Source organism: Scleropages formosus, chromosome 12 (assembly GCF_900964775.1).
Source record: "Scleropages formosus chromosome 12, fSclFor1.1, whole genome shotgun sequence".
Classification (NCBI taxonomy): domain Eukaryota; kingdom Metazoa; phylum Chordata; class Actinopteri; order Osteoglossiformes; family Osteoglossidae; genus Scleropages; species Scleropages formosus.
The window spans coordinates 12,544,567-12,569,605 of NC_041817.1; the positions used below are offsets into that span (position 1 = coordinate 12,544,567).

Here is a 25,039-nt window from a genome sequence, read left to right on the forward strand (position 1 = left end):
AAATTTGGAATGCAAAAACAGTTTCACAGGGAGTATTTGCTCTCTGCAAATAATGACAGTACTGATCTCTTGGTTGTTTGATGTAACAGCTGAAAATGTGGCACTGGGTGCGAGAGTGTTTCTGGAAATTTTTTCTAATGGCATTTGGAGTGTGAAATATTAGTCGATAAATCAGCGTGCAGGTTTGCAGCTGTGGCAAAGGAAGTCCCCTCCGCACCTTTACTCCGACTGCCAGTGGGTCAGAATGAGTCTGGACGTCTAACCTGGTCGCGAATGGTTTTGGCTAACAGTATGCAGGCAGCCTGGTCTTGTCACACGCTCAACTTCGGCATGTCTGCGCTGTGTTCTGGGTGAGCGCTGTGTGTGCTAACGCTGGACACCTGAATCGCGCTCGCTGTCTGATTGTTGCCCTGGTCTTAACCAAATAGTTCGAAGCTTTAACTTCAGAAATAACCGCAGTTCTGTGAAATGTAAAGGACGGTAGTCCCCCGGTGTTCTAATTAACGTCTCTTTGTTTCCTTGTGGTACCAAGCGATTGCAATATTCGGTTGTGTTAAACAGGGCGGCAGCGATGAAGGAAAAAGTGATGAATGTGCAACTGTTTTGGCGACGCCTGTAGAGTCGCGAGCCGCAAAGTAATGCCGTGTAATGCGGCTGTGAGATCTCAAGGACCGGCTTTCCGTCCTCTGGCCATTTCCATTCAGCGTATACGCAAACGTGAACCTAGAGCTCCGTGACCGTGTTTCCCTCCTTTTGGGCTAGTTTCACAATGCCGATTCGTGAATTTCCAAAATAAACGGCCCGTTTGCCCCTTCCGCTGGCCTTATGGTCACTTCTGTCCGGCGGTGGGCTGCAGGGAAGAGTAATTCTAGGTCGTGCTTTAAATACCCAGGACCTCGAAGGCCGGCCGTTGCCCTGTTAGGCAGAGTGCTGGACATGCGTAAGAGTTTCTTCCCCCGTCAAACTGCACAGCTGTCGGTACGAGGCTTCGTGATCCCGTGCACTGGGCTTCGTGGCTCTTTACAGAGGATGTAGCGATATATCAGCCCTCAGCTTTTGAGGTCCATGCAGGGTGACCAGAAACCCTCAGTGTTCCTCTCCCTGACATTCTGTGCTCAGGATGCTTGATGGGGAAATTGGACTTGTCTAACAAACATGATAAAAAGAAAAAAAAAAAAAAAATAAAGGCTCCTCTTGCGCACTGTTTGCTGGCGTAGTGTTCTGTTTCGCGGGGAACAAACCCAGCGCATGGTTCACGCATTTGGAGACACAGAACGTTTCTTGGTTCACAAGCGCTTGCAGAGGACCGGGGCAATTGTTTGTGGTGCAGCTCTGTTGCTTTACCACACCTCGTTTACTTTCTCTTGTGCCCTGCCTGCACTCCATCCTTTCAGGAACTGAAGGAGATGCAGAATAAGCAGCAGAACCAGAAGCAAAAGGATCAAGGGGAAGAGATCCAGACAGAAAAGGAGCAGCAGGAGGAGAAGCAAAGACCCAGGGAGCAGGAGACGAAGGCAGCAAACGTGCAGGAGGGCAGGTTGGAGCTCAGCTGGGGCGCAGTCTTGCGCACATCACTCTTACACACGGATGCAGTTGGGACAGATTATGTGTCTGTGGAATGATGGGGTCCTCTGCCTTTTTCTTTCACTCTCCAGGTTGGATGTGGCTGGAGATGGGGTGCCAAGTGTGTGGCAAGATGAGGGAGGAGATAATCGTCCTACTACCACCCCAACGCCACCGCCTCAGCTGTGGATGAAGCGTGTAGCAGAGGACGACGGCCGCAGCAAGAAGGAGGTGCAGGACAAGCTGAACCAGCTCTTCATGCAGCAGCCAGAGACGGCCAAACGATCAACTGACTCTCCTTGGCTCACAGGTGTGTGACGTGCGTGCATGTGACAATGCGTGCTGGAGGTGTGCTTGTTTTCTGTGCTTCATACCTGCACCCCGGCCCACCCCACAGAGAAGGCCCCGATGAGTAGTTTCAACCAGGACAAGGTGAAGGTGGTCTTCTACAGAGCTCTTTACCCTTTCGAGGCTCGCAGCCACGACGAGATCAGCATCCAACCCGGGGACATCGTCATGGTGAGTGCCGGACGTGCGATGGCAAGCTCGTCGTTTGCAGACGCTCTGTGGCCGAGCAAACGGTTTATGACGCAAGTAGTTGTAGGGAAGAGCTAGTCTCTGTCTCTGTTAGCTAAATTTGTTGGAATGGAGTTGACCAAGTGTCTTTGTCCTGGAGGTAGTCTGGGCAACATACTGCAGGTCTGGCTGACATGTATCCATATGTGTTTTGCCCCTGGGAATATTTGGAGCAGAACAAGCAGGATACTGTGTAGAGGTCTGCGTTGGGTGCTTTTGTGCCACCGTAGCTGAGAGGGCATGTGGGTACTAACCCTGGTTCTCTTCCACTTGTGTGCTGTGCGATCGGAGGTGCGGGGCGAGTGGGTAAGTCCACACTGTCTGCTCTCTTCCCCGTCGTCCCTCTGCCAACCCTCGCTCCACACAGCTACGTTCCGTGTGCCTTGTTACACCCTTTCCGTTATTTGGTTTAAGCGGATTGACGTGTGATTGTTTAGCACTGTCCTTTTCAGTTATGTAAATGCCACGCCGTGAAATTGTGCGGTTAAAAATGGGGTTCCCCTCTTTAATGCCTGCGCCATTTATGCTGTCATAAACAATTTGGCATGGTACATCCTCCCTTTGTTCACCTCTGACCTGCTCCGTTTTACAGGTGAATGAATCTCAAACGGGCGAACCCGGCTGGTTGGATGGGGAGCTGAAGGGAAAGACCGGCTGGTTCCCTGCCAACTATGCGGAAAAGATCCCTGAAACCGAGGTCCCGGCCACACTTCGTTCCGGGGCGGCCGCAGTCTCTGCCCCAAAACTAGCTGCCCGTAACGCGGGCACAGCGGCTACGACACCCACACCCACCCAGGCACCGCCCACTGAGATGGTGTCAGCTGCACCTCCAGCCTCCTCTGGTGCCGCTCCTCCTCCGGCTTCGTCTTCGTCGTCATCGTCCTCCGGCAACTGGGCCGACTTCAGCAGCACGTGGGTCCCGCTCAGCATCTTTACATTGTAAACATAACACTGGAACTTTATTCGTAAAGGCAGGGCAGCAGGTGGAGCAGAGGTAAGAGTGCCACCTTCTGCTCAAGGGACTCGGGTTCAAAATGCACCTCCAGATGTAGTACGCTTGAGAAGGGCACTCACCCTGAATTGGTCGACCAAAAATTACCCAGCTGTACGAACTGGTAACTTGTATAAGTGGCTTAACGTTATATTGCTTTTCTTAGCCTACATAGATAAATTTTAACATCCATTTAGCCTTTTCATAGCTTCAAGGAAAGCAACTAGTTCAGGTTGTGGAAGAAATTTTTCCCTTTCCCGTTTCGGCCATGGGAGACGCTGAAAGAAAAACACTCAGACAAACAAAGACTTTCACAACAACATCGGCCGATGGGAGCACCCCAGATGGGTGTCTCCCCAATCAGTCTTTATTGCCTGCTTTATTTGCCAAGCTCATACATAATTCATTACAGGGTGTTCCAACAGGTGTGTTTGGTGTTTTGCCGCCTTTTTGCCTAATAACTTTGCGCTTCTTTTGTTCTCAAAACCCTCACCCTAAAGCCAAACCATCCAACCCCCATCATCCAACTTACCTTAAACTGACCTCGCTCCAGGCAAGGCAGGACCATCAGCCTTTTATGACATGCTCTTGGTGTCCGCAGCCTGCCTTTATCAGACAACCTCTGACCTTGTGCCTGGTACAGCCTGTTTCTCCCACAATGCTCTTACATTCCACAGCACAGAACACAACCTTAAACCCAGTACAAAAATGTTACCAGTTACCATGCTTAAGAATTTCTGTGACTGCTAAATTTTGACACCACAAGGTTTACGAGAGAAACTGTCCCCTTAGTATTTATTTGTGACTGCGGTCAGCCTCTGAATCTTCCTCTTGGCCTGGCTCCAGGTGGCCAACGAACACTGCAGAGAAGACTGAGGGAGATGCCTGGGATGCTTGGCCTCCACAGCCCTCACTGTCAGTACCTAGTGCAGGACAGCTGCGCCAGCGGTCTGCCTTCACCCCTGCCACCCTCACCGGCTCCTCGCCGTCTCCCGTTCTGGGCCAGGTGAGCAGCGGGGCTCAGGTGCCTCGTTTCCCATTACTCCAAATCCAGAACTGGTACAGTAACGGTGATCCTGCTCTCATCTGTAGGGGGAGAAGGTGGAGGGCCTCCAGGCACAGGCTCTATACCCATGGAGGGCCAAGAAGGACAATCATCTGAACTTCAACAAGAACGATGTGATCACGGTGCTTGAGCAGCAGGATATGTGGTGGTTTGGGGAGGTCCAGGGCCAGCGGGGATGGTTTCCGAAGTCCTACGTCAAGCTGGTTTCAGGCCCCGTACGCAAGTCCATGAGGTGTGCGTCCAACCTGCCATTCCTGTCCGCTGATAGTGTTTTTTTCGAAATGCATTGTAGCGGTCGTGTAAAGTACTGTACCTGGCACAAGATCCTGGTTCTTAGAGCCTCTTGTATTCTTGACTCTGCAGTATTGAATCGGGTTCATCTGAAAGCCCCCCAAGTGTGAAGAGGCCCACACCCTCCCCCAACAAGCCCACAGAATCTGGGGAAGGTAAGTGTCCTTTGCTGTTAATTTTGGCCACGCCAGGACTCCACCTACACTCTTACCTTTTCCAAAGCAGCTAGAGTTTCCTTACATTTCTAGTTGTTTGTAAAAGCCTTCAAGTCACATAAGGGACAGCTGGTTGGTGGTGTAGTGGTTGGAGCTGCTGCCTTTGGATCCAAAGGTTCTAGGTTTGATCCCCACCTCCAGCTGTACTACTCCGAAGCAAAGTACTTACCCTAAATTGCTCCAGTAACATAACTCAGCTGTAAAAATGGGTAAATAATTGTACCTTAACGTTGTAAGTCACTTTGGAGAAAAGCGTTGATTAAAATGCATAAAACTGAATAAAATGTAAGTCACTGCTTGCTGAGACCACTGTCTTTGTGTATCCTTGTTGCCAGAGTACATTGCGATGTATACATATGAGAGCAACGAGCAGGGGGATCTCACCTTCCAGCAGGGGGATGTGATTTTGGTCACCAGGAAGGAAGGCGACTGGTGGACCGGCGTGGTGGGCGACAGGAGTGGGGTGTTCCCCTCCAACTATGTGCGGCCCAGGGAGTCCGAGGTAGTGCCTGGCACAACCGCTGGGAGAACACAGACTCGATGTCTCATGTTTGTTTGAACACGGAGTCTCCGCTCTTTCTTGATGTCTATTTCATTCCATAAAATGTTTATGTTCATTGCTCGTTGAACTGCTTGTAAAACGACTAGAACCGAGGGCGGTTCGGAATATCGAATATTTAAGTTGAGAATATTATCTAAATTCACCGTTCACTCTCAATGCTGAGTCATTTTCATGAGACTAAATGTCTTCAGAAATCATTTGATAAAACACGTTGTGAAGGCAAAGCACATCTCCTGTACAGTCTGAGAAAGGGGTGCTGGTTCTTCATAGTCATGAAGCTATCAGTGACCATCTTTGAGCAGCTCTACTGAAAGTTCCCTTTGTCACCTGAGCTTCTACATCACCTGCATGTACCTGTGAGTGAACACCCTTTCCTCCCCCCCCCCCCATCACTGTCACATAGGGCCTTGGAACTGCTGGGAAGACGGGGAGCCTGGGGAAGAAGCCAGGTGAGCCATGGGAGCCCAGAACCTGCTGCATGTGATGTCTGTCACAAATAAAGACTCAAAGTACAGCAGGTTTTCTTCTATCAGCCAATAGAAAGACTTTGAAACAGTCAGAACTCTAGTAGGGTGTATAGCATAACAGTGAAGTACAAAGTTCAGCTGGATTTGTTCCGGCATTAGGATCTCGTTCCGTGCCACAGTTGGCGTGCAGATTGATGTCTAAATGTATACTGGTGTGTGCTTTCTCTGCTGTTCTCTGACCACCCCACCCCTCCCCTTCCATCCTTGAATCCAGAAATTGCCCAGGTTATCGCCCCTTACACTGCTACGGGGGCGGAGCAGCTTACGCTGGCGCCCGGACAACTCATACTCATAAGGAAGAAGAACCCAGGGGGCTGGTGGGAGGGGGAGCTGCAGGTTTGACATGACTAACCGCCGTACAACATTTGTGTTCCGTCTTGCCACTCTGACGTTTATTTTTCTATATTTAAGAATAATTGAAAAAAGCACATTAATGAATTACAGTAAACAGCATGAAGTTAAACTAAGACAAACAACAATGCAGTCTCCACAAGATGCTGTCAGATATTATTACCATGATTGTGTGCAACGTAGCGCTGAGGCTCTGCCCGCATGCATGTGACTCCTCCTCCTGAGTGACCGCATCTGCTCTCCAGGCCAGAGGGAAGAAGCGGCAAATTGGTTGGTTCCCAGCCAACTATGTGAAGCTGCTGAGTCCGAGCACCAGCAAGACCACGCCCACGGAGCCGGTGCCGTCCAAACCACAGGTGCCCAACACAGGTATCGGGAAAGGCCCAGCAAATTACTTTTGTCACTGAGGGTGTAGCGGCTTGGAACAGTTTTCATTTCACCCTCCTGGATTTGTTGGGGATTTTTTTTTAGGGGTGGCAACCTCTGGTGTAATTTTTAGAGTTTTCTGGTTTGCAGTGTTATACAAAAGCGATAAGGCTCTGCATACGGTACATCTTTCAATGTTGTTGGAATACAAATTTAACAGATTCATCTTTGTCTGGGACAGCTGGTAGCGTAGTGGTTAAAGTTACTGCCTTTGGATCCAAAGGTCGCAGGTTCGATTTCTGGCTGTAGTACCCTTGAGCAAGGTACTTACCCTGAATTGCTCCAGTAAAATTACCCAACTGTATAAATGGGTAAATAATTGTAACCTTAACATTGTAAGTTATTTTGGAGATAAGCGTCAGCTAAATGAATAAATGTAAATGTCTAGTTAGTATCTTTATTGCAAAGTCACATCCTTGACTGGAAAATGTTTAAAGCCAAAATGATGTGTTTTCAGATATTGTAGATGAAATCAAAAATGGAGATTTACTGTTAGCATAAGTATTCAGACCCTGTCCGCTGTTGACTGAAAGCGCACAGGTGAAAGACATTTCCATGAGGATATCTATTTCCGTTATCTTTGGCTACCGCCTGCGAAACCGTGAAGGAACCACCCTCTTGTACTCGATCAAAAACCCTGCGAAGGTACTGTCAGCCAGTGAATGTGAAGATAGAACATGCAAATGAACATCACAGACCATCCATCCTAAGGAAGGCAGAGAGGTACAAATTAACAGAGAAGAAAAAGGGTACAAACAATTATTTGTATTCACACCCCAGTGAGCCCTGCTGAATTAATGATGAAAATGTGGACGCTGCATCAAACCACCTTAGAGGCTGCACAGAAAAAGCTGTCATACGTAACTGGTCATCAGAAGAAAACCTCTCGGGGAGCTTCCCTCAGAGGCCAGAAATCACGCCAGTGGAGCTACAGGGTTCGGCATAACGTCGGCCTGTATGGGGAAAGTGGCAAGAAGGAGACCTTCCTTATTCAGCTTATGCCTTCCACCCCTCCTGGAGCACAGGCCACCAACAAGGGTTCTCCAGGCATCCGTAAGAGCTGAGATGTCATGAAGTTTCCTTGTTGGCGTTTCTGTAGTGTGTGGGGTAGCTAGTCCCATGCCCAACCCTCCTCCTTCCTCAGCCTGGCTTGGGACCGTCCACAGTTAAGTTAAGGAACCCCTACTGAAGAAGAAATATCTCAAATGGAATTTTTCAGGCAGCACCCAAGTGATGTAGCAAAGATGTGGGAAAAGGTGCTTTGGGTCTGATGAGATAAAGATGGAACTTTTTGCCACAATGCAAGTCTGTGCTTGGCTGTGTTTACTTTTGCATTGCGCAATAACTTGAAAACAACGTCCCTGCAATGCAGTGTGGTGGTGGCCACATTATGCTGTAAGCAGGGTAGTCTTATCTGAAGTGACAGGGTGATGTTTGGCACACAGGGAAAAGGAGTGTGTGCTGTTGAGTTGAATTTTTCTTTTTCTTTAACAGAAGATACATGTTTTTGGATTATGAGCACAGAGCTAGATTTGAACATATGCCCAAACGCGCAGCTCACAAACTTATCTGCTGCACTACCATGTTTCTTGGGTGGTGCACGGTTCAGGGAAATGCGACAAGTGAACCGCTTTCGTTTTGCAAACTGAGGCTTGAGGGGAATTTTTATTTTTTTTTTAAAATAGCAAAACTATGATCTCGAGCACTATGCCAAAACAACACTGGACAGGCTCAGAACCAAGAAGGTGAATGTCCTGGAGTGGCCCAGTCAAAGTCCTGACCTCAGCCTCACTGAGGATGTGCGGCATGCTCGGAAAATTGCAGTCCACAAGCACTGTCCAAGGAACCGAATCAAACATGTCAAGGGCACAAATTACTCCTGACCAGTGTGTTAAGAGTAGACACTTAACCCAATAGACTCAAAGCTGTGATTGCAAAGATGCATAGGTCCAAGTATTAAGGTGTGGGGTCTGGATGTTTCTACAAACAGCATATTTCAGTTCTGGATGTTTTTTTTTAAATTTCTGCAGCTTCTTTTTTGGCTTTGAATATTTTCAGTGCGAGCACACAACTGCAGTAAAAACACTACCCGTATAACGATGTGACCATATCACGTGTAGTCCGGCAACATTTGGAAACATGCAGCATCCAAACACTTTTGCAAGGCGCTACGATTTTCTCGTCAGTGCAGTGTGGACCCTGGATACTTTGCACTGGGGCTGTAAACTTTTGTAACCCTTCAAAAGTAACTGGTGGTGAGTGTTGGTCACTGCTTGGTTGCCTCCTGCTCAGACCTGATCGGCACCTGGCACCTCTGTCTTCTTTCAGTGTGTCAGGTGATCGGCATGTACGACTACACCGCGCAGAACGACGACGAGCTGGCCTTTTCCAAGGGCCAAATCATCAATGTGCTCAGCAAGGAGGACCCTGACTGGTGGAAGGGAGAGCTCAACGGTGCGGTCGGCCTCTTTCCTTCCAACTACGTCAAGCTGACCACAGACACGGACCCCAGCCAGCAATGTGAGTAGCTGAACCCCCCGACCCACCACCCACCCTCCCTGAGCAACATGCGAACACGTGGCTGGCGCGGGGAAAGATGTGTGTGCAGACACCTGAAAGCAGCGCCCTGTATCCGGGCCCTGGCGCTCAGAGGTAGAAAGCACTTGTGTGCTGGTAGCCGGAGCCCGCTCTCCCTACCGGGCCTCTTTGAGGACCTTTCAGCGTGTATCGTGAAGAAGCCTTCAGTTGGTTCGAGTGTGCTGTGTGTCTAGTCTTGCCACATGACCATTGTTTCCCGTTTGTCAGACGCCTCGTTCCCCTTGGCGTAGCATGTGAAACCTCTGTCACGTTTTCATCGTGCTGTGCGGTGAACATGTCTGCCAAAACTCATTTGGTTTCTCCTAGCTTGTATATTTGCAGTTTTTTTTTTTTTTTTCTTACGTTTTCTTTTTACTCTTCAGTTTGCTTATGTGCTGTGTTCTCCTCCTCTTTCCAGGAATTATATGTTGCCCATTTCCCACTCAGCCTTGAAAGTCCTCAAAGAGACCCACTATCCCTATACACTGCCCCGCGGGATGATGGGAGATGCAGCCCTTGATCATGTGACTCCTGCATGATCGCCAACTGGCCTTCAGGCTAGAAGAACCCACTGCAGAGCAGTTATTACCTCATTTTTAACCACAGATGCATGCAAAATCGACAAGTAACCTCCGACTATTCTGAATTAATTATTAAAGTAAATTCTTTGAGTTTTCATAAAAATACATGAACCGCTATAAATGAGAGAGCCTGGATAGTGGGTCCTTTTGTGGCTTTCTTTGAACTAATAATTTTCTTTTTGTGGTCATGTCAGTCTTGCTTATTTGAAACATCCCCAATTTACATCCTTGGGCCAACAGCAAAAAATGTCAGTCATACGACCTTCACTGGACAGTAAATCTTGGCCCTGCACATATAAACCCCCTCTCCCTCCCCACCAGGGCACCAATCACAGTCCAGCTTTTCCATAAAAGGACCCACTGTCACCAAGTAAATGTTGTTATGTGTGGCCACACTGCTTATGGTGCACTTTACCTGAGGTGTCACCGGGGAGTGTGTGTGTGTGTGTGTGTGTGTGTGTGTCGCAACAAACTCATCGTATTCAAGGGCAAGTTGAGGAGTTCAGAGGTCATGGCTACAAGAGGGCAGGAGATTTGCATTTGGGTGTAATGGATGGGGGTTAGGGTTAGTTATTTCATATACAGCACACTTGTCTCCACCCCCCGCAGGGGATGCTGTCGGTCAAGCCTGTGTAGGTATGATGGAACTCCCCTACTTATCCAGTCACGTTTCCAGTGTTATTTCCTTTGATATACCAAACATTCTTCTCTTAAATACTTCTGTATTTATGTGCTTGGTGTTCTGCTTGTTTTGTTTCATAAATGTGTTGGACTAAAGATTCATGTTTTAAACCAAATAGATCTAAATGACAAAGACAAGGAGCACTATAAGAACATGCAAAACGCACACTTACACACAGCTTTTACAGAATGTGTACGCTCATCTTCCCAGTATGTCTGACCGGGGATTTAAACACTTTGTTTTTTTTTTTTTTTCCCCACTAAATATGTAACCGTTAACAACAGGAGTAATCCTTGTGTTTTTTTTTTTTTTATGAATTGAACTAGTTTACATGTTTTTTTTCCATACCTTATTTTCTCAGTTATACGCTGAATATCTGAACTGCTAGAGTCTGAAACTGTTTCCCTAAGTCACTACCAACCTAGTCTATTTTTTATAAATTAATAAAATTGTAATGAATAGTTTTAATATCTGCAGTGTATTAATTTTTATTTCCTATCAAAGTGAATAGTAGAAATCAGAAAATGAAATCATTGTGCTCATTTCATTTCATGACTGCCTTTTGGGGGATCCTTTACATGGTAAAAATCTCATCTTGTGAGGACATAAAATGTACTAAATAAGAGTACTGTTCTCTAGTTCTAATATGAACAATAAAAGTCTTGTACTGTTACAGGCTAATTTGATGAAGCAGTGAACCAAGATTTGCCTGTATTATATGTACCACATGAAAGTGTTCATCGCCCTCATGCCTTTACAAAGTATTTTAGTAACAAATACTGTGGCATTTGGTTAATAGAACACATGCTGTATTTCCTCATAATGTTTTTTGTCTCCTAACAGTATTATATAATGTAATTCTGGAATTATGTATATTGAATGACCTGTATGCCATTTATGTTTTTGAACTTTTTAACCCCCCAAGCTGGTTCTGTGTTACGACACACCAGTTTTGCTGCTTAGAGATCGATGGGTGGGCTTGCCGTCAGGTCTTGAAACTTTTTATGCAACAAGCAGATGCATCCCAGACCACAAATGAACTTCATACCATACTGTATTCTAATGAACTGGTCTGTTTCTATTGTTATGGTTCACGCAGACAACCAGCAAAATGAAATAAAGATCCTTCTCTGTTCCTCTGGGTTACTGAAGCAGTTACTCAAAAGTGATTGGAAATAAAATGCAAAAAATAGCTTTAAAAAAACTGTAAAAATCTGTGTAGAAAATATCCTGTACATAGCAATTAAAAGTTCAGTTTCATTAATTGCAGTAATGTTTGCTTTTTTTTTTTTTTTTTTTTGCACTTTGCAAGCGAATGAAGATATTTTATGGAAGCCAGTTGCTTTTCTTGTTAAGACCCACTGGTTAGAAGTGTGGCTGTAATCTCAGAAAGACAATTGCTTCTGGTGATCTCTGCCCCAATCTGTTGAACGGGTTACTTTCAATCAAGCACTGTGAGGTTCTGCAGCTGTGAGACCTTATTTTACTGCCTTGTTGGGAAAAAAAAAAATCAAAAAACTAAGGAAAGATGCAAGGTAACTGCATTAAAATCGCATTGATATGTTATGATTATTCTTGGACAGAGATTCAAAATTCTGTGGAAGTTCTTTAGAACTTTTATAAACTTTTGTTTCTATTCCAAAAATATTTGGCTCTTGACTCTCAATTGGAAGTGTGACATGAGAGCCTTGGTGTATAACGCAATTCCCTTTTTCATCCACACTGGAGAGCAAATAAATAAGATGTAGCTGAAATAAATCAACAGTTTGAATCCACATAGTGAAGTAAAATTGAGCAATGCTGTAGTTGCAACAGCTGATGGGTAATGAGTTTCTTTATTGGTCTAAAGGCCTAGAAAGTTGGCCCTCCACCCGTGAACGACGACATTTGCTCATTGTTGGTAGCGGACATGTACATGTAGTCACAATACACTCTTTCCAGCTCTGAGAAAATACAGAAACAAAGTTCTCGCCTTGAGGAAATGCATATTTGCGTGACCGGAGCCCATCTCGAGCTCTGGGAAGCTTCTTGTTCAAAGTGGGTGTGATTGAAGGTCTAGGAGGCAGGGCTCACAGGACTGCTGTCCCATTTGCAGGGTGTGCTGATCTCCACCTGCTGGACATGCTGACGCCCACCGAGAGGAAGAGACAGGGCTACACCCATGAGCTTATTGTCACTGAGGAGAACTATGTCAATGACCTGCAGCTGGTTACTGAGGTACAGACTAGAGCACAAGAGGGACATTGCACACATTGATACATCTATCACACAGTTTTAAATTGTGTGAGCGCTAGAGGTCTAAACTGCAGGACAAACTGAGGGGAAACGTTATTGTGTGGTGCCCTCAGGTCTTCCAGAAGCCAATGCAAGAGTCTGAGCTGCTGACAGAGAAGGAGGTGGCCATGATCTTCGTAAACTGGAAGGAGCTCCTCATGTGTAACATCAAGTTACTCAAGTATGCCCTTCGGTGGAGTCTCGCTCATGTTGACCGTACACCCGCTCTTTGTTCAGTGTCATTCATTAGTTGCGATAGAAAGTGAAGAAAGACATTTTTCACTGAGAAATATTAAGTAAACAAGGAAAAAAACTGCAGTGTTCGTACAAGTGAATCACTTTAACACAAAGAAACATACCAGGGTAAATGGGTTACAGAATGTACAGTATTGTTCACCGTAAGATACACTCAAAGAAACAGATATGGGCAATACCACACCTGCCTTCCTTTATATTACACATAATGAAGGAAGGCAGGAAAAGACATTTTCAACAGATCCGTTAAGAGTTTCTTTGCTCCCCAGGGCGTTGCGGGTGCGTAAAAAGATGTCGGGCGAACGCATGCCGGTAAAGGTGATCGGCGATATCCTAACAGCACAGCTGCCCCACATGCAGCCCTACATCCGCTTCTGTAGCTGCCAGCTCAACGGTGCCACTCTCATCCAGCAGAAGACCGACGAGGTGCCTGAGTTCAAGGAGTTTGTCAAGGTAATGGCACTGGTTTCAGCTCGGGGTGTTTTGGAAGCAGGGGTTCATTATCCAAATAACCTGCTGGTGGAGGATGTCTGGAAGTAGAGGAAGTACTAAATTATTGGGGAGCTGGGGGATGGAGGTGATTAAACAGGCCCTTCAGACGTGTAAATTCCTACAAGCTCAAATTACTCACAGAACCTATTTGAAGTCTTCTTTATTCAAGTGTTTCTCATTGCTTAAGGTGGCTGTGCAAACAAATTGCAATTTCTGCTCTTTGCTCGTGGTACCTGAGTAAACAACAGTAAATATTGGCTGGGTATGTCATGTTAAAGGGGATCTGCGTTGTTTTTTTTCTTTTCTTTCAGAGGCTAGCCATGGATCCTCGCTGCAAGGGCATGCCGCTCTCCAGTTTCCTCCTGAAGCCGATGCAGAGGGTGACGCGCTACCCTCTCCTCATCAGGAACGTATGTGAAAACACAGTTACCCCTCTTTAGTGTTACTCTGTGGAAAATGGGGGGCGGTGCTGAGTGAGATCTCCGCAGCATTGCAGAGTGTGCACAGCGGAACGCAGTAACAAGTGAGTAGGCTGAGCTGTCTGATGACCATCTCCCCTCCGGTGGCCCCAGATCTTGGAGAACACTCCTGAAAGCCACCCAGACCACAGCCACCTGCGGCAAGCTCTGGAGAAGGCTGAGGAGCTCTGCTCACAGGTCAACGAGGGAGTGCGGGAGAAGGAAAACTCGGACCGACTGGAGTGGATTCAGGTCCATGTGCAGTGCGAGGGGTTGTCTGAGGTGCGGCCGCCTGATTTAGCCGATGCTTGTTTTGCATCTTAAACCGTTAAGATACTTACAAGTATTTACTCATTGACACAGCTGGGTAATTTTTATTAGAGCAATTCAAACCCAATTCGAACCTGGGTCCTCTGCCCCCGTCTCAGGTTATAGACTTGATTCATCACTTCTCCTCCTGGTTGTGGAGATGCCACTAGAGGGAGGTAGTTCTTCCCCAGCATCTGTGCTGTTGCTAAAGCTTTACAAGACATGACCACAACTGGGGCCCGGTTTGCTGATTTGAACTACTTGGTTGATCAGGAACGAAATCATACTGCTTCTATTTACTGTCCCCGTGTATTCCCCTATTCCCTGAAGCAACTGGTTTTCAACTCGGTGACCAACTGCCTGGGCCCGCGGAAGTTTCTCCACAGTGGAAAGCTCTACAAGGCAAAGAGCAACAAGGAGCTTTATGGCTTCCTGTTCAATGACTTCCTGCTGCTCACCCAGATCATCAAGCCTCTGGGATCTTCAGGGTCTGACAAGGTCTTCAGCCCTAAGTCTCACCTGCAGTACAGGATGTACAAGACTGTGAGTATAACTTTCTGAGGGGTGGGGTCAACATATTGGACAGGAGTCAAACTTGTGGTGACTGGGCGGCAGGGCAGGCTCTCCTTAAGCATAATAAATGGAACGGTGTTTCCATACAGGGAGTACACAATCTATAAGTTATTTACATTTGCATTTATTCCTTTAGCAGACTTCTCAAAAGTGACGTACATCTCAGAGGAAAAATACAATGCCGTTATTGCCATTTTTCTGATGGTATATAGCAGTACATTTAAACATATTGTGTATTTAACAGCCTTCCATGTATTCGAATATATTGTTCAGTGTAGTCAAATTATATTTTACAGTATATAACTATTTTTGTTTCACAAGAGAATTGTCAAAACACCAAAAACTGCACTTCAGCCCTCTGAGCTAACATGGAAATTGTGAATTTGGTCACTGCTGTTAGAAATGTATCATCCTTCAGTTTTCACTTGAAAACTAAATATTTTATACACTTTGTTCCTTCAAACAAACCATAGTTTAACACTCTCCCCTACCATTTCGGATCTCAGAAAATGTTACGTGACATATCTTCATCCTTAGAACTGCATATCTCCTCCTTTTACAGTGTATAGTTACTTTACATACCAGAACTATATTGTATTTTTTAACTGATGGAGTGTATTAGTGTGAAACCGTATACAGAAAGTTCTGGAATGCAAAGCACCTGGTAATTTTCCACGCAGGCAGGGAGAAAAAGCTTTGGATAGTTGTTTTTTTTAGGACAAGGGAACAAGTGAGTTTCAAGCTGCATTAAAAGACGGAACAGAGACATGCAGTCATGCATTCACAGAGTGCACACCTTTTAGAACTGTGTATGTACATCAGTTATGGCTAAAACCTGGTTAAATTCTTCAGACACAGTAATAAACCATTTTTACGCTTTATTGTGCTATCACTGCTCTTGTGCCATCACTGAAGTGCCAAAGAACTTCAAATTGTCTGAAAAAGATCGTCAACAACTGCTACGACAAACATGATTGTTGAGACCAGAGAGAATTTGGATCTACCGTCTGAAGAACAGACCCACTGGCTGGCATTTTGAATTGAGATAGATATCCTCCTTGTCTGTTTTAGAACAAGACAAGACTGAAATTTTCAAAGCTACACACACTGTAGGAGATCACAATGTTGAAGAGTAACTGAGAAATGGATCCAACTGTAGGGAAGTCTAGACACATTTGGTCATTTGACCAGTCTACTCAACAAATTCACAAGTGAGTGTAGCCTGGATACAGATTGGCCAAGATGTTAGCAGGGAAACTGGGCTATTTTAAGGCCAGTGCAACAAGATCAAATACCTTTGTGGAAGCTGAACGACACGATGACTGGTGTTGATGAATGATTCAGCTGGCACAGTGTGGGATGGAGATGCTGGAGGACAAATGGCAGTTCAAGCAGCAGTACTGTGAGCTGGAGGTGAAGTACAACAGCATGCACCAGTAGCTCGACTAGATCAGCGAGGTTTTCAGACAAGCCCTCTCCAACAATAAGAAAATGGCAGCAGATGGCAAGAGCCGCAAGAAGTCCCTGCTCTCGGAGTTGGCATCCAAGGAGGGATACTATGAGGGTCCTCAAAACTGCAGCTCAGCAACATGCTGAGCAACACCGAGTTGGAGAATGAGTGCCTTACCACCATTGCTCAGGAGATATGAGAGAACCATGACATGGCCAAGCTGCAGTATAGCTACATGATGCCATCAAGGAGTACAAGTTCGGGAAGCATTCCTACTGCAAAACTAAGAAGGATGACTATGAAAAAGGATGACTTGGAGCCTGCAGTAAGCCTGGATAATGATCTTCTGAACAAGGTTAGAATCTCCGAAATCCAGAAACTCAAACAGCACCTCGTGTGGGTGGAAAGTGAGAAGGTGAATATGCTGTTGACTCTTCGGGGCTCCAAGAAGCAGCTGGGGAATGCTCACTGCGCACTGCCTGAGCAGCACAGGAGGGTCAGCAATCTCATGGTAAACATTAATGCCATGAAGAAGCTGCAGGCCAACAAAAAGTGCACGTTAGCCCTGGGTAATGAGAAGGAACAGGACCGCCAAGAGGATGGGGGACAACTATAAAGTGGACATCAATGAGCCTGAGATCCTGGAGTGCAAGGACTAGGTGGCCATGTCTGAAAACTGGAGACCTGAAGGAGGGGCTCAAGGTACTGAAGGCCAATACCAAGATTGCTAGTCCAGGTGCATTGAGAAGAAGGGCCATATGGAGAGCGATGTGCAGGTGCTAACAGAGAAGCTCTCCCTGCTGAAGAACCACACCAATGTAGCCAGGGGAGGTTTGCTTTTGCCCAGGATGAGACATCCAACTGCGTCATGTAATGTCCTTTCCCTACTGCAGAAATTGAGCAATAGCCCCAAGGGCAAGGGCCTTTACTCATTCCAATCCTTAAATGATTAATTTTAATCTTGCTATGTTAATAAAAAAAAGTCAGAGCATTTTATTTATTATTACGTTTTCTGAGATTTTTACTCATGGTAATCTCAAAATAAAACAGGGGACGTATGTTTTAAACTCTAACTGATTGGATTTACAAACAAATGAAGTCACAAATACACCTCAAATCCCAATTATGTTCTTAAAGTGAGGAGCCAGAGTACATACATTCATGTTTTAAATACTATGTCTGGGGTTTCAGTTCTCCTAATGGTTTTAAAAGCCTACATTTAATTGAATATACTGATACATCTAAGGCACTTTGTCCCATTTTCCCCTGTTCCTCTGAGCAGCCCATCTTCCTAAATGAAGTGTTAGTGAAGCTGCCAACGGACCCCTCAGGGGACGAGCCCGTGTTCCACATCTCCCACATAGACAGGGTCTACACGTTGCGGGCCGAGAGCATCAGTGAGCGGTAAGCGTGCCAGCGCACAGTTTTAGGAATGGCGTTACACAGGAGGGATGAAAGTTCTGCTGTCATGCAAACACCCCCCATGAGGTGACTGATCTCTTTGGCTCCCTAAGTGACACATCTTGTCCCAATGCCCTATGCAGAGCCTTTATGTGCAAAGACACTCTTGCAACATCCTCACCGTGGCTGTGTGTGTGTGTGTCTGTGGGGGGGTGTGCAGGACCGCCTGGGTGCAGAAGATCAAGGCTGCCTCAGAGCTGTACATCGAGACAGAGAAGAAAAAGAGGGAGAAAGCTTATCTGGGTACGTTCCTGCTTCCAGTGACATACCCCCTGCTCAGACAGCAGTGCACACGCAGTACTGTACACAGTGTAATCGGTGGGGACATGTCTCTGATTCTCATGCATCTTTGCACCAGTGCGGTCCCAGAGAGCTACAGGCATCGGCCGGCTTATGGTCAATATTGTGGAGGGCATTGAACTCAAGCCCTGTCGTTCTCACGGTAAGGCTGCATCGTGCAATAAAGCTGCATCTTTGTGTGCATGATCTCCATCTTGTGTCGACGGGTTTTGTGCAACCGCAGGGTAGATTAACCTACATTTCATGGGTCTGTGCGATGGTGCAGGAAAGAGTAATCCCTATTGTGAAGTGACCATGGGCTCCCAGTGCCACATCACCAAGACCCTGCAGGACACACTGAACCCCAAGTGGAACTCTAACTGCCAGTTCTTCATCAAGGACCTGGAGCAGGACGTCCTGTGCGTGACGGTGTTTGAGAGAGATCAGTTCTCCCCCGACGGTTAGTCAGGAAGTGCATGTGCACGCAGACTCGCGCGAACGGTAGACTGGGAGTGTGAAAACTGTCTCTGTTAATGACGTTTTATGTCCTCCCTTCCACCCTGACCAACGTTTGCAGACTTTCTGGGAAGAACGGAAATTCGCCTGGCGGACATTAAGAAGGACCAGGGTTCGAAAGGGCCCATCACGAAGAGGCTGCTTCTGCACGAAGTTCCGACCGGTGAGATTGTGGTACGGCTGGACCTGCAGCTGTTCGATGAGCCCTGACTCCATGTTCATCATTGCTGTCCCAAGTCACCCGTCCGGGTGGAAAAAACACCCCCACCCCACCTTCGTCCCAGAGTCCCGCCTCTCCGACATGCAGTAGTTTCACATGCTGTGTATATAGGTCTGTATGTGTGTATGCAAGTGCGTCTGCATAAGCTGTTTAGGTTTTAATGGGTGACAATGAAAGCTTTTATATGTGTTACTTTGTTAATGTTATTTACTTTGTTATTACATAAGGATTTTACCTTTGGTGATGCTAGTTATCACTCAGCTGAAAGAGTCACAGCGTGTGTACATTCGATAGCCGAAATGTTTCACGGTGGTAATACTTGACAATTAGTTTAATAATTAGGCATCACCAGGTACAACCAACATCTAAGAAAAAAAATCTATCAAATATATTTATTATTCTGCTGACTGTGGTTAAAATATTGCAGTTTCGATAAACCTGTACGTCACGTGTTATATGTATGTATATCTCCGATCCTTACGTTATTTTCTTCGATGTTGGTTGTATTTGAAAATCTGTGACAGGCTGCCACGGCCACATAGTTAAACAATCAGCCAGGTGTGTGGATCAGGACAAGAACACAGGCCCACAGAAGTGCACGCGTAATCCCGTAGACCTAATGACACGAGCGCGCCGTCACGCAGGTACACGGGCGCACGGAAGTGCGGTAACAGTCTTACGGATCGCAAACCACACACCGTCGGACAGGTACATTGTCACTGTGAATTGCTGTCACGCAAGTCTCGACGTGTGGATAAATCCTGTGATATTATTACAAAGGTACACAGTTGCACATTGATCTGGCTGCACAGGTACGCTGTTATAAAGGAACACGGACTCATTCATTGCATAGAGCGATACGCAGGGATAATGGGGAAGAAATGTTTCTTTCTGACCTCCTTCATGTTTGTGAATACTTTTGATTATTTCTTTCAATTTAAAAACATATATTATTTTTTAGCAATTTTTTTTGAAATTCTACTATTTGGCGGTTGCAATCGCCATCATCGTCGACGTGCATATTTATTAACGAAACCGTTAATTATAAGCATAATGGCATCAAAGTGAGGTACTTGAAAAATGTCCTTAATTTCTAGAATAAGCATGTGCCAAGAGGTGTCCTCCATTGATTTTTCACTGTTGACCGAAAATGCACCCTTTGGACATGGCTGCGCGTCAATCAATGTCTACATACAGGTTACACATCGGAGTATAGAAGTGCGTTTATTAATGATGGCACACACAGGTTGCATGTGATGGCAATCGGAAGGAATCAAACTGAAGCTGACAACACAGGCAGATGTTGATTTTGTTGAAATGAGCCAAATGCGTGCCTCCATTTGTATGTGTGTGTGTGTGTGTGTGTGTGTGTGTGTGTGTGTGTGTGTTATTGGGGGGGGGGGCGGTGTGGTGTGAGAAATGGATGGATTGTCAGTGCTGTAAAATCTTCCTTCTGTTCAAACACTGAGGGAATTGTACAGGGAATTGCTACAGGACAGGCTTACATGAATGTATGTGTAAGGTACCGTATCGCTGGGAACTGCCGTAGGTGAGAAGAAAGAAAATAGCAGCTACGTCTAGTGCTGCGGGGCCACGTGACTTTTCGTGGATCATCTCTGGACCGATAAACAGAATCGCAAACGTCTGAAGGCACCGCTCCTGGAGTCGCTGCCTGGGCAGCTACGTTACGATAACTTACTTGCGTGCTCTCGCCATCTGCCATAAGCTGATCGCGAAGCCGATGTGTGACGCTTTGTGAAATCGGTCCAGGAGACCTGAAGGCCCGGTGTGTCTCGGGTAAATTTCTGTGAAACCGTGTGTGGTTTTTCATGGCAAAACGTAAGAAACGAGGCCAAGGGCGTGAATGCAACGCGACCGACAGACGTGAGGATTTCAAGTCTAGGCAGATTCGCGGTGTCTACTGAAGAGTTAAAAGTAACAGATGTGTGAAAATCTGCAGTGAACCAGTATAGATGTTTATATCCATGAGTTATATACAGTATATATTTTGTAGAAATTTTGATTTTTCTGTCTTAAACGTTTCTTACCACAGAAGGTATACTATTTAATATACAGTACTATTTAACAAAAAAAGTACTAATATGTACTAAAGTGTTTACAACATACCTTTTTTAGACAATTGTTAATTTAGTTTTATTTTTTGAATGCAAAAGCTAATAATACATTTAGAAAGAATGCACTGTTTGAGGTTCGAGGAGTTGTAAACGCAGAAGCTACAAAACACTGATTATGTTGATTCTCAGACCACTGACTTTTTATTTAGGGTTAGCTTTGATACACTGTCGCTGCGATTGCTTTGCAAGATGTAATTTCTTGTGGGGAGAGGGAGGACTGATTTTTTTTTTTTATGGTCGTTTGGCAAATTATTGGTTTGCTTTTTACGGAAACGTAATTTTGGGTTCATTTTGGGTAGTGTAAAATATGAAATTTTTTTCTTTCGAATGGATGCATTGCACATGATACAGAAAATATATATACAAAAAGGGAGTATCGACCCTTAGCTGAACGAAAGCCGTTGAGCCTGAACAATGCAAATACCGCAAAATACGACGATTCATTTTTTTTACGTGTCGCGTATTTATTTTTTTGAATACGCACAGGTTATGCTGACAGAGCATTGCTCGCTGATGAAGGCAATGGCAGGGTGTATCACTGAGGTATCAGGACGCAGGACCAGGGTGGCTGCGAAGCTGCTTGTGCTGAAGCCTACTTATCTGTAGACATCAGGGTCTTCCACCCTTACAGAAACATAATATACAACGTAAACGGTGGGTATTTGTAAAACAGAATACAAGTGTGACTCATACACACACGTGTATTTAACACACGCATTATATAAACCTTTGCCAAGGAGAATGTGCAACCCATGATGCTGTTCTCCCTGGCCTCAGATGCTCAGATTTCTTTCCACTGAAACAGGTGAAAAGACTCAGCTGTGTTTTAAACTGAAATGACAGATAAATGAGTTAAAGCACTTTGAGCCCCGTCTCAGGCCTGCCCTGTCCCTTCTCAGCAGGAAACCTTCAGCCGCTGCTTTTAAACTGGTCAGCAGCAGCAGCAGCAGCAGCGTTCGCGGGCTGCTCTGGATCCTTCCACGTGCGCACGAGCGCCATGAGTGTGCGCAAGCTTTCCGACTGGGTGAGCTGGGTGTTCGGGGGTCCATCCGCTAACTTACATGAGAGCAGCACAGCTTTTCCCTTCCGTGTGAAACCGGTGTCTCTTTCACAGCAGTGTCTGGAGGTTATCCCCGCTATGTTTTGCTAAGAGTGTCGCGGTGTATGTGACCGTGTGCTGATTTATGACAAAATGCAGAAACTACTGAAGCAACACAAAATCAATAATTGTGAACTTTATGGTAAAGCTTGTGTAACCAATCATTGTCTTAAAAGTGGGGGGTGGGGGGGGGAAGGGAAAGAGAATCAAATGTCATAATTTTATTTATTCATTCATTAATATTAAAGCCTGAAGAGGTAAGAAAGGTCTTTTGTATTGTTTGTAATTTGTACAGCAGGTATCAGTTCTGTTATTTTATTGGTATCCCTACCGCACAGCCCTTCAACTCTTCCTCAACACACACAATGCATGCAGTTTCTTTCTGGGCAAAAAAAAATTGTGGTACCATGTATTGCATTACTGGTACTATAGACTATGTTAGCCTCTGGATGTTCAGTACTGTAACATGTAAATCTAAGGGTAAAAATTAAAACCTGTTCTCCTTTATTTAAAATCCTTCTTGTTTCAATGTTTGGTATTGCATATAAAAACAACATGTAGCGGGCTCCGCCGTGAAAAGGTGTTCATACTAATCCTATGCTGACTCAACCAAATTTACTTTGAAGCTTTACCAGAAAGACAACAACGATTTTTTTTTCCCCCACCAATACATCCTTTCCCCAGCACGCACAAAACACACATTACGGGCAATTTAGAGTCACCAGTTTTCCTGAAACACATCTCTGGATTGTGAGAAGAAACCCACATGAACACAGGAGCTTAAAAATTCCACATAGGCTGAGGAATCCCCTGTAAGGCACTCAAGCTACCCGCTGCACCACTGTGCCCCCCGTTCACATTTAGCTATAACCCAAATATAGTATATACTTTATCTGTTTTGGAGAATTTTTTGTAAATCATGGTCTTCTACAGAAACCAGATTTTCTAACACAAAAACACCCATAAAATAAAATGCAGTAAAAATACTAGGTCTGCTTCCCAAACAACATAACCAAAGGTGGATGTGTTTTTATGCAAGAATATTTTCCACCTTGGTCATGGTCAGTTCACCGAGTTCAAGTCTGCCTAATTATTTTGGTCAGCTTCTGGATCTTGGGCTTGGTAAACATAAACATACTTATTCCCGGTGCTGACAACCATTCCTCCCAGAATAGAAGGATCGGAGTATTGAGAGAACACACTGTTGACAGACACAAGTGGCAAAAAGGTTTGATTAACTTCCCACAGTATCTTTTTACTGCACAACTTGCTTGCCCTGGCTGCGTGCATGATGATCACTTTCAATTTTTGTCTTCAAAATATGTTTACATAAGCAGCCAATAACAGACCTCACAAAATGATCTGCGATTAAGCTTGAAAGCCCTCATATTATTTAAGTTTTAAATTAATTCATGGTTTCTGTCTGGCTAACATGACTGTAATGATCTATACATCACTTGGGAAGTGGTGACCGGGCAGATGAACACTCCATGGTAGGTGACCCTCTTTTTCCTGAGAGCAGAGATTACATCAAAGGTAGGGAGAGTTGGACATTTCGTCATCATGCTGTTGGAGAAACAGGTACACAGTCCAGGGACAGTGGTGACGGGTGATAATAAACGTGTATGAGTAATACCTTGTGATGCTATGGGGACAGATAATTCTGCTCAAACTCTCATTGCGTAGCTTTACACTTCTCATTCAGACTGTACCATTTTTACCTTTACATCCAGCCATTATTTGGGCTTTGCTTCTTTCATTAATGACTGACAGTTGCTTAGGCTCTTTGCACTTGAGATTAGATTGTAGAAACTGACTTGACACAAGGCACAAGTGAACCTGCATATTTTCAGTACTGGTAACACATTCTGTATGATGCTAGAATAACATACTCACAAATGTACACAACTCCTGGTGCATGACAACTATGACCTTGGGCAGCACGGTGGCACTGCGAGTAGCGCTGCTGTCTCATGGCGCCTGGGTGGTGTGAGAGAACATGGGTTTGATCCCTGCTCAGTCTGTGTGGAGTTTGCATGTTTTCCCTATGTCTGTGTGGGTTTCCTCCCACAGTCCAAAAAACATGCTGTTCAGGTTCACTCATAGTGTGTTCCACTGATCAGTGTGATGTATGGATGAGTGACCCCTTGTAAGTAGTGTATCTAGCAGTGTAAGTCACCACAGTGAGTAAGGTGTGTGGGCTGGTAACACTACATAGAGTTCGTTGGAAGTCGCTTTGGAGAAAAGTGTCTGCTAAGTGAATAAATGTAACCTACAGGGCCTTAAGTTCTCCACACACTGAGGTCAAAGGGAGGCACTTGGTAATGAAGCTGATGGAGAGTGGAGCACTGGGTGACACTGTGGCATGTTGTTTCCTTTCATGAGTGTTTGCAATGTGCTGATTCCCTTGAGAAACATTGAACTCACCTTGGATAGCTTTGCAGCAGACCTGTTTCTGAAAAGGAGCCTTTTAGCAGCAGGAGTTTTAATTGAAAAAGAAGAAAGCAGCACACTCAATGAAGCAGTTCTTCAAAAGAAGAACTATACAGTATAAAACACAAGCAGTCCAAGAATAAGATAAAGCAACAGCTTTCATAATAACACAATCAGGATGAAAGATTAAAAAAGACCAAAATAATCTTTGTTACAATCACTATGAAATATGTTGGTTTTATCATTTTAAAGCACATAAAAGACCTTTGTTTTGGTCACTTTAGGAGATATTTTATCAGACACAGGAAATAATGGTAATTCAACCAATTAATAGGGGTAATTCCCCTGAAATGTTACGTCAAGAACTGGTGTACAACTGAATGATGAAATGCGTAACATTTTTATTTGACATGAGGGTGCATCATAGTGGTTGACAGAACTACAGAAGTGAGAGACACCTTCCATTTATTCTCATAAGAGGAAGACATAATGATAAAATGTCAGACACCATTTACTGAGAAATGTAGGGTTTATTGAAACATAGATTTTCATCAACAGCATATCTGTGCTCATGTGCAATAACCAGACATCTGTAGAGAGAGATTTCCATATAAGATCAACCACACGCAAAAAGGTGCAATCATCTGCTTACTACAGGCACCTCCAGGCCAGCTGTT

The 25,039-nt window shown here is 45.2% G+C and overlaps 1 protein-coding gene across 4 annotated transcripts in view; it reads left to right on the forward strand.

Annotated features, from left to right (window-relative positions):
- Nucleotides 1-22,402, forward strand: part of itsn1 (intersectin 1 (SH3 domain protein)) — a 44,664-nt gene extending 22,262 nt beyond the window's left edge. For 2 of the 4 annotated variants that reach the window (XM_018758453.2, XM_018758470.2), the window contains 24 exons: nt 1,395-1,537; nt 1,656-1,873; nt 1,961-2,082; nt 2,431-2,445; nt 2,732-3,051; nt 3,977-4,136; nt 4,223-4,428; nt 4,560-4,642; nt 5,038-5,204; nt 5,668-5,713; nt 6,006-6,127; nt 6,388-6,511; nt 8,897-9,088; nt 12,504-12,625; nt 12,757-12,863; nt 13,207-13,390; nt 13,741-13,839; nt 14,002-14,169; nt 14,527-14,739; nt 17,502-17,623; nt 17,841-17,923; nt 18,039-18,122; nt 18,246-18,419; nt 18,537-22,402. In XM_018758453.2, coding sequence (XP_018613969.2) covers nt 1,395-1,537; nt 1,656-1,873; nt 1,961-2,082; nt 2,431-2,445; nt 2,732-3,051; nt 3,977-4,136; nt 4,223-4,428; nt 4,560-4,642; nt 5,038-5,204; nt 5,668-5,713; nt 6,006-6,127; nt 6,388-6,511; nt 8,897-9,088; nt 12,504-12,625; nt 12,757-12,863; nt 13,207-13,390; nt 13,741-13,839; nt 14,002-14,169; nt 14,527-14,739; nt 17,502-17,623; nt 17,841-17,923; nt 18,039-18,122; nt 18,246-18,419; nt 18,537-18,685 — 3,423 coding nt within the window. In that variant the 3' untranslated portion in view covers nt 18,686-22,402. Of the gene's footprint in view, nt 1-1,394; nt 1,538-1,655; nt 1,874-1,960; nt 2,083-2,430; nt 2,446-2,731; nt 3,052-3,976; nt 4,137-4,222; nt 4,429-4,559; nt 4,643-5,037; nt 5,205-5,667; nt 5,714-6,005; nt 6,128-6,387; nt 6,512-8,896; nt 9,089-9,563; nt 11,636-12,503; nt 12,626-12,756; nt 12,864-13,206; nt 13,391-13,740; nt 13,840-14,001; nt 14,170-14,526; nt 14,740-17,501; nt 17,624-17,840; nt 17,924-18,038; nt 18,123-18,245; nt 18,420-18,536 lie in introns of those variants that run through there. The other 2 variants (XM_018758461.2, XM_018758479.2) reach the window with 2 other exon arrangements.
- Nucleotides 22,403-25,039: the final 2,637 nt, after the last annotated feature.